Source organism: Myotis myotis, unplaced genomic scaffold (genome assembly GCF_014108235.1).
Source record: "Myotis myotis isolate mMyoMyo1 unplaced genomic scaffold, mMyoMyo1.p scaffold_m19_p_17, whole genome shotgun sequence".
Classification (NCBI taxonomy): Eukaryota; Metazoa; Chordata; class Mammalia; order Chiroptera; family Vespertilionidae; genus Myotis; species Myotis myotis.
In genome coordinates this window covers 18,578,122-18,591,572 of record NW_023416321.1, presented here as the reverse complement: position 1 = coordinate 18,591,572, position 13,451 = coordinate 18,578,122, and the positions used below count along the sequence as shown (strand labels likewise).

Sequence of the window (13,451 nt, the reverse complement as noted above, 5' to 3'; positions counted from 1 at the left end):
CCCGGCAGTCAGACATCGTTAGTGCTGCTGCAGAGGCAGGAGAGGCTCCCATGACCACCACTGCGCTCGCCAGCCGTGAGCCCGGATTCTGGCTGCGTGGCATGCCCCCTGTGGGAGCACACTGACCACCAGGGGGCAGCTCCTGCATTGAGCACCTGCCCCCTGGTGGTCAGTGCCTGACTGGTCGTTCCGCTGTTTGGTCAATTAGCCTTTTATTATATAGGATAGATATATAAAAACTTGTTTTAAAAAATTAGGGCACATGTCGGATTCACATTTTCCCCAGGAGTGATGGCTGGACTTGCCTCTTTTGGAGAAGAATCCCTCCTTTCTCGACCACAAACAGGTTTTCTGGGGAGCTGCTGTCCTCCTACTCCACCCCACCTCCCTGGCCAAACGATTGCTCCAAAGTGGCATCATGGTATTTCAGGCATTTACTTGAGTTTGTTTGTTTTTAACGAGTTGGGGAAAGAGAGTCTTTTCCTGCCAGGTTGCAGAGGTCAGAGGAAGCCAAGCCTCCCTTCTTGGGTCTGTAATAGGCGAGAAGGTCAAATGCTCAAAGAAGAGGTGAAAGTGCTCTGATGGTTCCAGTCCTTAGTTCTAGCCATTCCTGAGGCCTTTCCTGCAGTTTGGCGTCCGCCAGCCAATTCTTTTGGCCTTTTTGCTCGAGCCAGTTTCAGCGGGTTTCTGTCCAGAGCCAGAGACCACGCATCCCCAGAGGACTCGTCAGTCAGCAGGGAGGCTGCAAAGTGAGCTGCACGTGGCCTGCACTGGCCGGGCTCCAGACCCGACTTTGGTGCTGGGTCTTCACGACAGGAGAGGCTGGGAATGTCTTCCTGGAAAGAGAAAAATAAAGTAAGATTTGATGACAACATAACATTACTTCTGCCCCTCCAAACATCCTTCCTCCCTTTTTTTAAATTGCTTTCAGAGCGGAAGGGAGAGGGAGAGAGAGACAGAACATCAATGATGAGAGAAAATCATTGATTGGCCGAAACCGGTTTGGCTCAGTGGATAGAGCGTCGGCCTGCGGACTGAGGGGTCCCAGGTTCGATTCCGGTCAAGGGCATGTACCTGGGTTGCGGGCACATCCCCAGTGGGAGATGTGCAGGAAGCAGCTGATCGATGTTTCTCTCCCATCGATGTTTCTAACTATCTCTCTCCCTTCCTCTCTGTAAAAAATCAATAAAATATATTTAAAAAAAAAATCATTGATCGGCCGCCTACTGGGGATCGAGCTCACAACCCGGGTGTGTGCCCTTGACTGGAATCGAACCCGGGACCCTTCAGTCTGCAGGCTGATGCTCTATCCACTGAGCCAAGCCAGCTAGGGCCCTTCCTTTTAAAAAAATAAATGAAAGGCAATAATTGGAGGTAAGTGTATATCCCGATTTGGAGAACAAGCTGTCAGCTTATGAAGGGCCTCTGAACAGTAATGCCATCAAAATCTGCAGCTATCTCAGCGTTTCCCGAATTCATTTGGCCATTGAGCCCTTTAACCTAAGTGTACTCTCCTTCGGTACTCTGAGGTGCAAACGCAACTGTCCTAAATGAGTCAACCCTGGGCCTTGTTTCTCTCACCTGGTCCTAGCCACACTAGGATGGCGAACCTATGACAGGCGTGTCAGAGATGACACGCGAACTCATTTTTTTGTTGATTTTTCTTTGTTAAGTGGCATTTAAATATATAAAATAAATATCAAAAATATAAGTCTTTGTTTTACTATGGTTGCAAATATCAAAAAATTTCTATATGTGACATGGCACCAGAGTTAAGTTAGGGTTTTTCAAAATGTTGACACGCCGAGCTCAAAAGGTTCGCCATCATTGCCATAGGGCATGTGCGTCTGGGACATGAGACACCCCACCCGACCCAATGCTCAGCTCTCCTGGCCCCTCCCCTCCCCTCCCCTCCCCTCCCCACTTCCTGTGATTCACACCCGCTCAGGCAGCCTCTTCCAGGAACTCACCATAGGGAAGGGTAGGCCTCAGTCATCTGTGCTTATCTGGAAGGAATCCGAGACCAACCTCTGACCCAAAAAACAGTTTCTTCCTAGTCTGTTCAGGATGAGGCCCTTCTCCTCTATTGGAATACCCCCCCCCCCAAACAAACAAACAAACAAACAAACAAAAACAAAACAAAACAGAGACTCCTCATTCACTCACTCACTCACAGAGTCTCCTTTGGCCCCTGGGCAGCTCAGGCCAATGGGCAGCCCCCTCCTGGAGCTGGGTCTGCCCTCCTGGACCCTGTTCCCCCCACTCCTGCTCAAACCTGGACCGAGACAGCAAAGCCAGTTCCTCCCGTGACAGGTGTCTGAGGGCCCAACAGCGGTTTCTTCAAATGTCTGTGAGTTTCTAGTCCCCTCACAGCCCTACCCTTCACCTCAGTCCCATCATTACGATCAAGGCAGGACTTCCTGCCACTTTCTTGGGTTGAAACTCCGCAGTCCAGTTGCTCGGCATCTTCCAGAATCTTGATTGGGCCGCGCTGGTGTTAGTCACTCTTTCCCGTTTTGTGTCACCGCCAGGCACACTCCACGGGCACTTCCGTGGCTTCCTCCGGGTCATGGAGCAGGCCTGGGAGGGGATTCGGAGAGGCAGGAAGAGGAGACAGCAAGGAAGAGCACTCACTGGGCTCACTTGCCCACCCGCTCTGGGGGTGGAGTGACTCAGTTACTGCCCCTCCTGTTTCTGGAACAGAGCCCCCACCAACCACCACCATCTTCACTATGGTTTCAAGGGGGCTGCTGAGCTCTTACCAGCCCTGCTCCTCTGCCCACAGCGGATGGGCCCAGGCACGATTTTGGCCCTGCCGAAGCGTCTGGTCAGTCTCTCACTAAAGTGGAAGATGTCAAGGCCAAGGACCGATGAGGGCACCAATGCTCCAGCACAGTGCCTGGCCCAGTATTAGCTGTTGTCATGATCTCTTGAAGCTAACACATGACCCCAATGAGACAAACATAGAGAGTCCAATAAGTGCATTCGCTGATGGAATACAGTTGTGAATGTGTGTGTGTGTGTGTGTATATATATATATATATATATATATATGGCTAATATGCAAAGTGTCCCCTCAGGAGTTCGACCGGGAGTTTGATTGCTCGCTATGATGTGTGCTGGCAACCAGGGGATGGTGCAGAATGAAGGCCCTGGCCGGCAGCCAGAAGCCAGGGAAGGAAGGCCCCAGCCGGCAGCCAGAAGGCCCTGATCGGCCCTGATCGCTGGCCAGACCAAGGGACCCTACTCGTGCACGAATTTCATGCACCGGGCCTCTAGTGTTTAATAAAGTGCACCAGACACTAAGAAAACACATTGTCTTTGCAGCCCAAAGCTAACTCAGCATGAAAGCAGCAAACCCCATCTCAGTGCCTGGAGCCCCGGCCCCACCGTGCCAGTGGCCCCACCACCTGCTGGCCTCCTCTCTCTGCTCTCGGAGGCAGCTAAGGGTGCTGCCAGCTGCCTTCCTCCCTGGCCTGGGCCAATTCAAGAGGCAGACGCAGTCCTGGCGTAATAGCTGTGTGGGGGACGCAGGAGCTGTCTCTGCTGTTGCATCAAGTGACAGGAAGCAAGCCTGTGTCCAGAGCTTTGCTGTGTCCAGAGCTGCAGACGGCAGGCGGGTGTGTCTATGGTTCTCAGGGACGCTCCGGTGCCCTCTGAGGCAGGGGGAGAGGGGACCACGTGGAAGGAGCCAGTCTTGAAGCTGAGCCCTGGCTACACTGTCCGGGGGCTGGTGGGCCCTTCAGCGTCTCCCTTCAGGTGGTGCAGGAGAAAGCAAAGCCCTCTGATTTTAGAGGGATGGATGGGAGAAGGAGAATGCGTTCCTTTGTGTGCGGGAGGACACACCCTGTGCTTTCCCAGCTCTGTGCTGGCCGAGTCACCCCAGTGGGTTTCTCTCATCCTAGACTTCTTGGTCCAGCATCCTATTCACCATACATGTGCCCCAAATTCTGCTGGAGCCCAAGTCTCACCATGAGGCAAGTCTGTCCCAACTTGGCCACCTTGCTGGAAGTCAGCTCAAACTGATACTTCGGGGGACTTCCTGCAGTTTCAAAGGGTCTTTTCCCACAAAGAGCCACCAAGAAGGATGTCCCAGCCCCACTCCCTGCCGCAGACACCAGCGGGCAACTGCACCTCCACCCGCCTTCCCACTGGCTGAGCCAGCTGCTCACCCTCACCAGCCACCGCCTCGCCCGGAAGGCAGCTGGGATCAACCCCTTGGTCTGAGTGGTGGTCGCATCTTTAAGAAGATGAAACTGGCTTCCAAATCTAAAACTACCTTTATTTGTGGTTGGCTCAACATAAGACGCCATCATCAATCAGCAGAATTATAAAACTGTACAGGAGGTACAAAAATAGGCCATTTTACTTATATAATTACCCTCACATTGTCAAGCTTTAAAAATACACATAAAAATTGTACAATCTGGCAGTTTATAAAATATAAAGCTAAAAAGGAGGATTTTAGGCTCCACAAAGAGGATTGTTTCACATAATTAACACACATTTAACAACTAACCATCCACAGAGAAGACACGATGGCACAGAATCATTTTTAAATCACTTAAAAATTAACATTTTTACCACGACCAAATTATTCACCCTTTACTAACAAAGCCTACTGTAAGGCATCCATCCCGTGGAAGGATACAGTATAACTTTTCCTTTTCCAGTTTTAACATGGTCAGGGGTGTTGTCCAAAACAAATCGTCTGTGCTTTAAGCAAGTGCAATTGTAACTGGGGTATACTTCAGAGTAAAAATTAAATAAATATAAATAGGTTAAATAAATAGGTCATTGCAAAAAGAACACTACGTAAGGTTTGCATCTGAGAACATGGCAGAGTTGACTGGTAATGCTTTCCGGGTACTGGGGACACCCCCGTCACAGCTTTTGGGGTACTGGAAAGGAATACTGCACCCACCAAGCGCAGAGCCCGGGAGGTGGGTGTGGGGACCTTGGCCGCGGTTGTGGGTTAAGGCTGCCCGGTGGGAGGCTCACTGCGGATGGTTCTGTGGTTCTCCACTGAGCACAGGAGAGATTCACATGCTGCTACAGTCAGAACCGGAGTCACGCATGGGAAATCACTGTTTCAAAAGGAAGTACAGAAGAGGATAGACGCTTTGGCTTGAAAGATAACGGTCCAACCCTGGAAGGAGGAAATCTGGCTTATCTGGACGGGACACGCAGTGACTTCCTTGGAAAGGCTGCTGCCAGGCCAGGCACATCTAAACAACTCCAGGACGGCCAGGGCAAAGCAACGCCGGGAGGCATGAAGGAAAGGGATTTCAGAAACCGAAGGAAAGCTAACGAGAATGTAAGGGGGCTCTACGGGTGCTGGGCTCGCTCTCCCTGCATAGAGGGCTTGGACGCGGAGCCAGCCCATCTTCCGCAGGACCCAGCTGAGGAGCACATGGAAAAGGGGAACGGTCTTGGGAAACCCAAAGTATCGGGAAGCTGGCCAGAGTCCAACTTCTGAAACGAGAGCGGCCAAGAGGAGAAAGCACTGCTGTCCAAAGGCCCCCACGTCAGCGAGAGGTCAGAGCAGCAATGAGAGGGAACCACACAGATACCCGAGTCACGTCCACACAAAGCCTTGGCGGGAGGACCAGGGTAAACGCTGATAAGGACCGTTCTTGATGGGAAGAAAATACTTTGCTGGACCCACTGGCCTGGAGCTTTCCCAGTACAACACATGCAGCGGGTCAGAGTGACGTCTCGCCGCTCAGAGCCTACGATGACTATTGCACTGAGACAGGGTTTTGTACTTCGGCGCCCGGATGGCTCAGTGGCTTATCAGGTAACACCAGTGAGTCCTGAAAGTGCAAATGCTCGGATGCCCCATGACATGCAGAGTCTTTTATAAAATGAGTTAGAAAGCTCGAGAAGCAATCAGAGAAAAGTGTCGTAAAAATAAAACCGAATACTTCTAAAAAGCCCAACAGCCTTCTAGGACTCGTACTCCACAGCCCAGAGCTCAGCAGCACAGCAGGAAACCTGAATGCTAGAGGCTGAGACGGGATCTACCACAGGGTGTTTCCATGGCAAGTGTCCACGCAAGACCTCTGCAAGCCTCTGAAGGCCTGGATCCCGAAGGCGATGAGGATAAGATGGACAGAGAGCAGTCTCACCAGTTCCGAGGGGTCCCAGGACACGGGCGCTTTAAGACTGAAAAGGTGCAAACCCCAAATCACGCCCTTCCCCAACCCTGGGCTCCTTCATGCACTGATGTTAACTTGTTGTCTCTCACCACAGGCTCCTATGAGAGCACAGGTTCTATCTTGTCCCTCTCTCTGTCCCCAGCGCCAGTGTCCCAGCATGCGGTGAATCAATGAGTCTCAGTGGGTGGTTAGAAATATGATCAGCAGAAAAGGCATTTTAAAGAGAAGTTGTCCTGCAGGCAAGTTGAGCCAAAACAGAGAGATGACAAGTATCGGGCGGCTAGAAATGACTGGCTACTCTGCAAAGAGAACGCTCAGCAGTGCGGTACAGCCGCACCCGGCAGCAGAGAGCCGGCAGCCCGGGACGTCCTCGTGGCACCTTCCCGCCGGTCCCTCGGGCTGGCGGCACAGTGACCCACGGAACGGAGCTGGCACAGGCAATGAGAGCGGGGAGAAGAACCCGCCTGGCTGTGCGGGTCTGAATGAGGTAACTGGTGAGCTTCACAGAGGTGGGCGCTGTTTAAGAGAACGAGTGATCTCAGGCATCATGGAAGGGATGGGCGTCTACAAAGGCAGAACCAGAGCCTGTGCTGCGTGGCCTCCACACACGAACACCACGAAGACATCGCACAATAAGAAACAGTGACTTCCCGTCAGGCAGTGAACTCCACGGTGAGTCTCCGAGTTCACCGGGTGGGCCTGCGTGAGCCGCTCCCCCGGCTGGAGAACGTACAGGAGACGCTTCCTCACGTGGGACCCTCACTGCATGTAACCACTAAGGCTCTCGGTAGAGAAAAGACAGGAATTGATTAAAACGAAAATTAAAAATTACATTAAATTTAGGGGGAGAAAGGACACGGCGATTTAGGGAACATCACTCTGAGGATGACGTGTACAGTGACGCTGTAATGCTTGCTCTTCACCAGCTGGAGAACGTTCTGGATACGAACACTCTTCCTGGCGGGGGGGGGGGGGGGGGGGGGTACCACACAGAATAGATGTATTGCATTTCTTCTTCATGAGCAAGCTTCACGTGACGCTTAGCTCACTTGTGCTAATGTGGCATTCTACAGTGTGATCAAACTATAACGTTATTAAAATCTGCCAAGAGAAACAAAAAATCCTGCCCACGAGGCACGCGGGGAGCCTGGCCTTGGCCACCAAGCCCCTGGCCACCCTGCTGGCTGCAGGGATAGAGGCCTCATCGCCTGCCCTCTGGCCCAGGGCTCTCCCGGGATGGCCACAGTGGCCAGGTAGGCCCTTGACCCTCCGGTTCCGAAGGCCTGTCCCTGACTGGGTCCTTGATGGCCAGGGAAGTATCACTTCTTGCCCCCAAATGCTCCTAAGCATCCCTAAATGGTCCAGGCCACAAAGCCACCAAAAGCCACCATGGAGGCCACCAGCACGTGGGGCCGCAGCTGCCTCGGAACCGAGCGTCTTCTCCGTTTCCCGCACCTGCGGCCGTGGCCTCCCTTCCGCGTGCGCTGACCCGCCCCAACACCACACGCCACTGCCCCGAGGAAGCACTGGGTCCAGTGACCTGGGACACTTGGGTGCATGGTGCTCGGGACCAGTGACCTCCGTCCCTCCGTCGGTGCCCCTCAGCCTGCTGGTCGGGGAGAGCGGCTCCGGGCCCCGCACACAGGCAGAGCTTAGGCTTTCTTCCTCCCGCTTCCTTCAAGGCCTGCAGGCTGACATCGAACAGGAAGTTTAAAAAGAAACGTGTCTGAAGCCAGTCTATCCAGGAGGAGGTGGAGGTGCCCTGCTGCTGCCTGGGGACGGCCCTTCCCGCAGCTGTTCCCTGGTGGTGAAGCTTTCACCCCCGTCTTCCCAGCTTCCTGCAGGTCAGGAGGGGTCACCTCTCCCCATCTAGGGGTCAGACCCTCCTCTGCCAGCTGCAGAGCAGGCAGCTCAAGGCACTGGTTTGGGAGCTTGGTCTTCTTGCTAAGTGTGGCCCCTGGCCCTGGATTGCAGACAGGGGGCGCTCAGTCACAGCTGGGGCCACAAGACGGAGTCCGGCCTGGCTCAGGGGCGTCTGCAGTCAGGGGGGCCTGAGGCTCGGGGGGCGGGTGGAAGTAGTAGGGCTGGAAGAGCCTCTCGTGGCTGCACAGCTCCATGGCCCGGTAGGTGTGAGAGAGGAGGTGGGGGAAGCGGGATGTGAAGTAGCGCACAAAGTCGTCGGGGAGGGAGCCCAGGGTCTCCCGCACCTCCACGGGGAGCTCCCGGTAGTGGTGCTTCTGCAAACAGGACGACAGACACAGGTCAGTTAGGGAGCCCAGGAAACGCTGGTCAGAGACCCTTTTATTACTCAAGGAAGAAAACGTTAGTTAGTTCTCTGTAAAGGAAAGGGGGAAGGGCTAAGCAGCCCACAATCCATCCTGCTCACCAGGGCTGCTTCCTCTCACTCGGAGACCTCGGAGCTGAGCAAGGCCCAGCGTGGGGAGTGGGTGGGGACCTAGCGAGGCCCCTGGCAGCCTCAAGCGGAATAAAGTCGCCTGGAACTGAAGTGTCTGCCCCAATGGGCTTGGAGGCCTCGTCTGGGCCTGGGCCCTATCTGAAGGCTGCTCAGTGACAGCTCAGGCCAACACCCCCAGGGCCCTCCAGAGACAAGTGGGGCCCCTGCCCAGGGCCCTGGAGACAGGCCCGTGTGGGAAGTGCCCAGAGGGCCCTCTAGGGGTGGACATGGTGCTGGGTCGGGCCGGCAGAGGCACCACAGTCAGTGGAGACCACAGAGAACGCCGGCACCACAGAGCCCACCTCCCAGGTGAGCTGCTCGCCTCAGTTCCCCGAGGACGAAGCCCGTCTACGGGAGGAAAGTCTCTAGTTTGCCCCGTCTGGCTAAGGCCGCCAAGCCTCTGTGAGGTCAGCATTCCAGGCTGGGTGAGAGGGTGCATAGAGAATGGACAGGAGAGGGTGCTGAGCGGCTGGGTTCACAGCCCTCACCTTATTTCTCATGGCTCGGAGGAGGTCTCTGACGGAGCCGCCTTTGTAGGTTCTGAATTTACGCAGATCTAGAAAAAAACAAGGAATGCAATGGAACAAACAGTTTCCACAAGAAAACAATTCCTGAGGCTCCTGGGGACTAGGCGATGGGACTGAAACATCACTGCACTCTCATCGAGGACAGAGCGCCCAGACTGAACCCGGGTGGGGCTCGTCTGCATCCCACCTGCTGATCACACCCCGACCAGAGACAAGCCCCACCCACCACTGATCCGTCACTCAGACAACAATGAAACAATGAAACAACAATGAAATGGTCTGACGTGCATCTAAACCAGTCGACACCCACAGAGAGCCTCCACCCTGCATGTGGTGCTTGGAGCTCCAACAGCCTACGGCTGCCATTTCCACGTTTGCGTCTCAGAAGCGGTTGCAGCTTTGGGGACATCGGTGGTCACCTGTCTGGAGGGGGACGGTGATGTTCTCCCTCCAGTCCATCTTCACCACGGCTCGCCCGCCTCTCTCCAGCTGCTTCACGATCGGGCCGTCCAGGGACTCCTTTTCTATCCGGTCACTCACGTCCTGCAGGGAGACGAGGGCCACAGGTGGTGGTCAGTGTGGAGAGAAGCTGAGCTGGAGGATCGACACCCAGGCAGAGCGGTCACTGCCTCCTGAGTCCTCAGCTGCGCTGAAGCCGGCCTCAGGGCAGGGCAGCTGGACTTCTGCCTCCCCCACCCCAGTGAGTTAACTTTCCCCTGGGAGTGGCCACATCTGCTACTCACTGCAGAGAGGCCCACATGGTCCGTCTCCATGACAGAGATGACACAGATCATACCTGTCCACGGACCCTGAGCCCCTCACCTGCATGTCACACCAGGGAGGACTCTGAGAAACACATCACCTTCCCCAAAGCCACCTGGCAACACTAGGAGGCCTTAAAATAGCCACAACTTTACAGGAGTTCATGTCCACTGATCCTGTAATTTAACCTCAGAATCTATCTTAAGATCTGGGCAAACAAACAAACAAAAACTCAATATAAGGAAATGTTTAAATCTGTGAAACTTGAATGAAATTGTATGATGCCTGAGGTTTGCTTCAAAAAATTCTGGGGCGGGGAGGGGTGGAGAGAGGGCCAAGGCTGACTTAACAATTGCTGGACCCGGCTGATGGCTAACCGGGAGTTCATTATCATATTCCCTCTACTTCTGTGTGCATCTGAAAGCTCCCATAACACAGGTTTTAAATGATGGCACACACATATGATAGAATGTAACAGTCATTAGAATTTTAGAGCTTTAACATGGAAAAATACTTAAAATAGTATATACAGTAAAAAAAAAAAAAAAAGGCAAGATACAAAACTGTACATATAGCTTGATCCTGATCTCACTTTTATTTTATGAAGAAAATACATTGCTGAAACCGGTTTGGCTCAGTGGATAGAGCATCGGCCTGCGGACTGAAAGGTCCTAGGTTCGATTCCGGTCAAGGGCATGTACCTGGGTTGCGGGCACATCCCCAGTAGGAGATGCGCAGGAGGCAGCTGATCGATGTTTCTCTCTCATCGATGTTTCTAGCACTCTATCCCTCCCCCTTCCTCTCTGTAAAAAATCAATAAAATATATTTTTAATAAAAAAAAAAAATATATATATATATATATATTAAGCTGCCAGGCCGACTGCCTCTAGGTATGGGATCGGGGTCATGTGTCTTAGTCCTTGTCCTGCTGCCTCTCAGCGCCTGGCGAGCGCTGCCTCCGTCTGCATGGAGCCAGGCCCACCTGGAAGAACTGGAGCTGCTTCTCGAGGCTCCAGAAGAACGGGTGCTTCAGCACATGCTTCGCTGACGGGCGCTTCTGAGGGTCCATGGAGATCATCTTCTCTATCAGATCCCGGGCGATGACGTCTTCTGCGGAGGAAGACAACAAGCAGCGACGAACGCATCATCACCAGCCCAGTGCCACGGCGGACCACCCCCACCTGACCCGTCTGCACGCCTTTGGACTTAAGACTCCATGGACAAGAATTCGTCTGTAACTTAACGAAGAGCTTGCCCAGGAATCTTCAGCGGATAAGGAGAGTCCTCATCACAGGGTGTGAAAAGGGCTGGAAATACCCACTCAGAGGCTCGGTGACAGCCATGCCCCCTACCCTGAACTGGGGGCCACGAGAATGACGCCCCGGCTGCACACGGGTCAACACGGAGAGAGAGTCAAGGTGAAGCTAAGAACTGAGCATGTTGCAAAATAGTATGTACCTATGCACATATGCCTAGATGACCAGAGTAATATATACAAAGGTGTCATCAGCACCCATTCATCACTGTATAATGGAAATATGGGCCTTAAACATTTCTCTACTGGGAATAAGGGAAATTAATCCATCAGCAAAAACGTAAGTTTTTAATTTTAAAAAGTTAAAGACGTTTTAAGAACTGGGTGTCGTGGGTAAATTGTAACACAGAAAAGCCTGAGGTCAGGAAGAAAGACTTGCTGCACCCAGGCCTGGAGGGTGAGGACCAAGCTGGCCTGTCCTCAGCCCCGCCTGCACCCGCTGACCCCTGGCGCAGGCCAGAGCCAGTCCAGCGTATGACGCATGGGCTGCGTGTCCTTCCGAACGTTGGTGCAGGAAAGACCTCAGATTATATAACCCTCACCAGTCATGAGCTGGAGAACACAGGTCCCCACAGGGGCTGCCCAGGTCATACAGGTAATGGGTGACCTGACGGAAACTCAGCTTCTTGGCTCTAGAAGGAGGTGCTGCAGGAATAGTCCCTCCAGCCACAGGTGGGCTCCTGGAGAGAGCATCCCTGGGAACACAGAGCTGGCACCATCCCAGCGCAGGGGCCTCCGGGCAGCTGAGGAGCAGCTCCTTCCCCCGCACGCCCTGCTGCCCGCTCACCGTGCTTCTCGGGCTGTAAGCAGTCGAGGCTGTAGGCGCCCAGGAGGATGTTGGCCTGTCGCTGCAGGGACTTGCCGAAAGGGTGGCTGCCCTCAGAAACCACGTAGTAGAACACGCAGCCCGCAGAGAAGATGTCCACCGTGTAGGTCTGAAAAGAAGTGCGGGGTGTGAGAGGCCTCTGGGAGCCCCTCTCCCAGCAGCAGGGGAGTGCGGCTGCCACGTCCTCCGCGTTGAGCATGTCGTGGAGGACGGGCTGATGTTTGGGAACTGCTCGGAGCGGTGCTGGGCCCTGCAGGGGCTGCTTGGGTGGCGTGTTCACCTTCAAGACAGGGGCTCTGGGGCCGACTGCCGGGACCCGGCTCTGCCACCGGCCAGCCGGAAGCCCTGTGACCGCTCTGTGTCTGTGTCCTCCAACGGAAAAAGGAGAGAACATGCTATGCTCCTTGGGGTTGTGAAGATTACGTGCACTAATACGTGAAAATTCACCTAAACTGGTGTGTGGCCAGAGGAAGCTCCCTCCTAGCCATCAGCTACTCTTCACCCAGCCGGCAGGTGGCTCCTTGGAGGTGGGGATTTCTGTGCCTTTGCTGCCTGGTGTACCCCAGGGCCTGCTTATGTTCGGCTTAAAACTTAGTTAATAAAGGAATAAAACACTTGCTGCTTCAAAAATAGCCCCAGAAAGAAACTATGTGACAAGTTTCCAGGGAGGTCATTCTGATGTTTGCGTGCACCTCTCACTGATCCCACAAACCCGTTCTGTGTCTGCGGGGACTTTCGGGAAATGTGCAGTGTGGTTTCCAGCCTGCACTACTGGGATGTAACACTAGGTGGCTCCCGAGCATGGCCTGCCGCCAGGCTGCACCACTGATTCTCCAGCAGACACCTGAGGACCCGGGAGGGACCAGGAGCCCGGCACCTTCCACTCCGGGGAAAACACTCCTGTAACAATAACGACCTGCCGTCCACCTTCAGCACAGCCCCAGGGGGTGAGCACAGCGAATGGCATAAAGACCTGGGCAGAGAGGTCCAACGACGACCAGGGCAAGGTTGTCCTAGTCAAGGACGAGACTCAGGTCTTCCAATTCCCAGGCCCGACCACCTTTATCTCATCAGACTGTCCTCACGCGGGTGACAGATTCGGGACAGAGGAGCAAGTCCACCACAGCTGAAGCTCTCACCTGCCACTTCACCTGCTCGGTATCATTCAAACTCCCCGTTTGCCACAGCCTGCGCTGCCTGACGCCCCCAGTACACTCAGCACCGATGCCGGGGCGCTCTTGTCCTACGCGCCTGGGTCCCCTGCTCCCACCAGCTCATCTCTACGCTCAGTTTTGTTCTTTCCCAACCTTATTACTGCCACTTGTTCTTTAATTTAAATACCCCATAAGCTGTTAGAACACGGCTGCCACCAACTCTGAGGTGAGCTGAGTTTTGCAAAGATTC

At 54.0% G+C, this 13,451-nt stretch overlaps 1 protein-coding gene across 6 annotated transcripts in view; it reads right to left on the bottom strand.

The window, feature by feature from the left end:
- Positions 1-4,261: 4,261 nt before the first annotated feature.
- The window catches only part of ERN1 (endoplasmic reticulum to nucleus signaling 1), a 68,223-nt gene continuing 59,033 nt past the window's right edge, over positions 4,262-13,451 (bottom strand). For all 6 annotated transcript variants that reach the window (XM_036339981.1, XM_036339984.1, XM_036339982.1 and 3 more), the window contains 5 exons: positions 12,009-12,156; positions 10,889-11,016; positions 9,563-9,686; positions 9,105-9,172; positions 4,262-8,398 (listed from right to left, as the gene is read on the bottom strand). In XM_036339981.1, the coding sequence (XP_036195874.1) occupies positions 8,147-8,398; positions 9,105-9,172; positions 9,563-9,686; positions 10,889-11,016; positions 12,009-12,156 (720 nt within the window). In that variant the 3' untranslated portion in view covers positions 4,262-8,146. The remainder of the gene's footprint in view (positions 8,399-9,104; positions 9,173-9,562; positions 9,687-10,888; positions 11,017-12,008; positions 12,157-13,451) is intronic.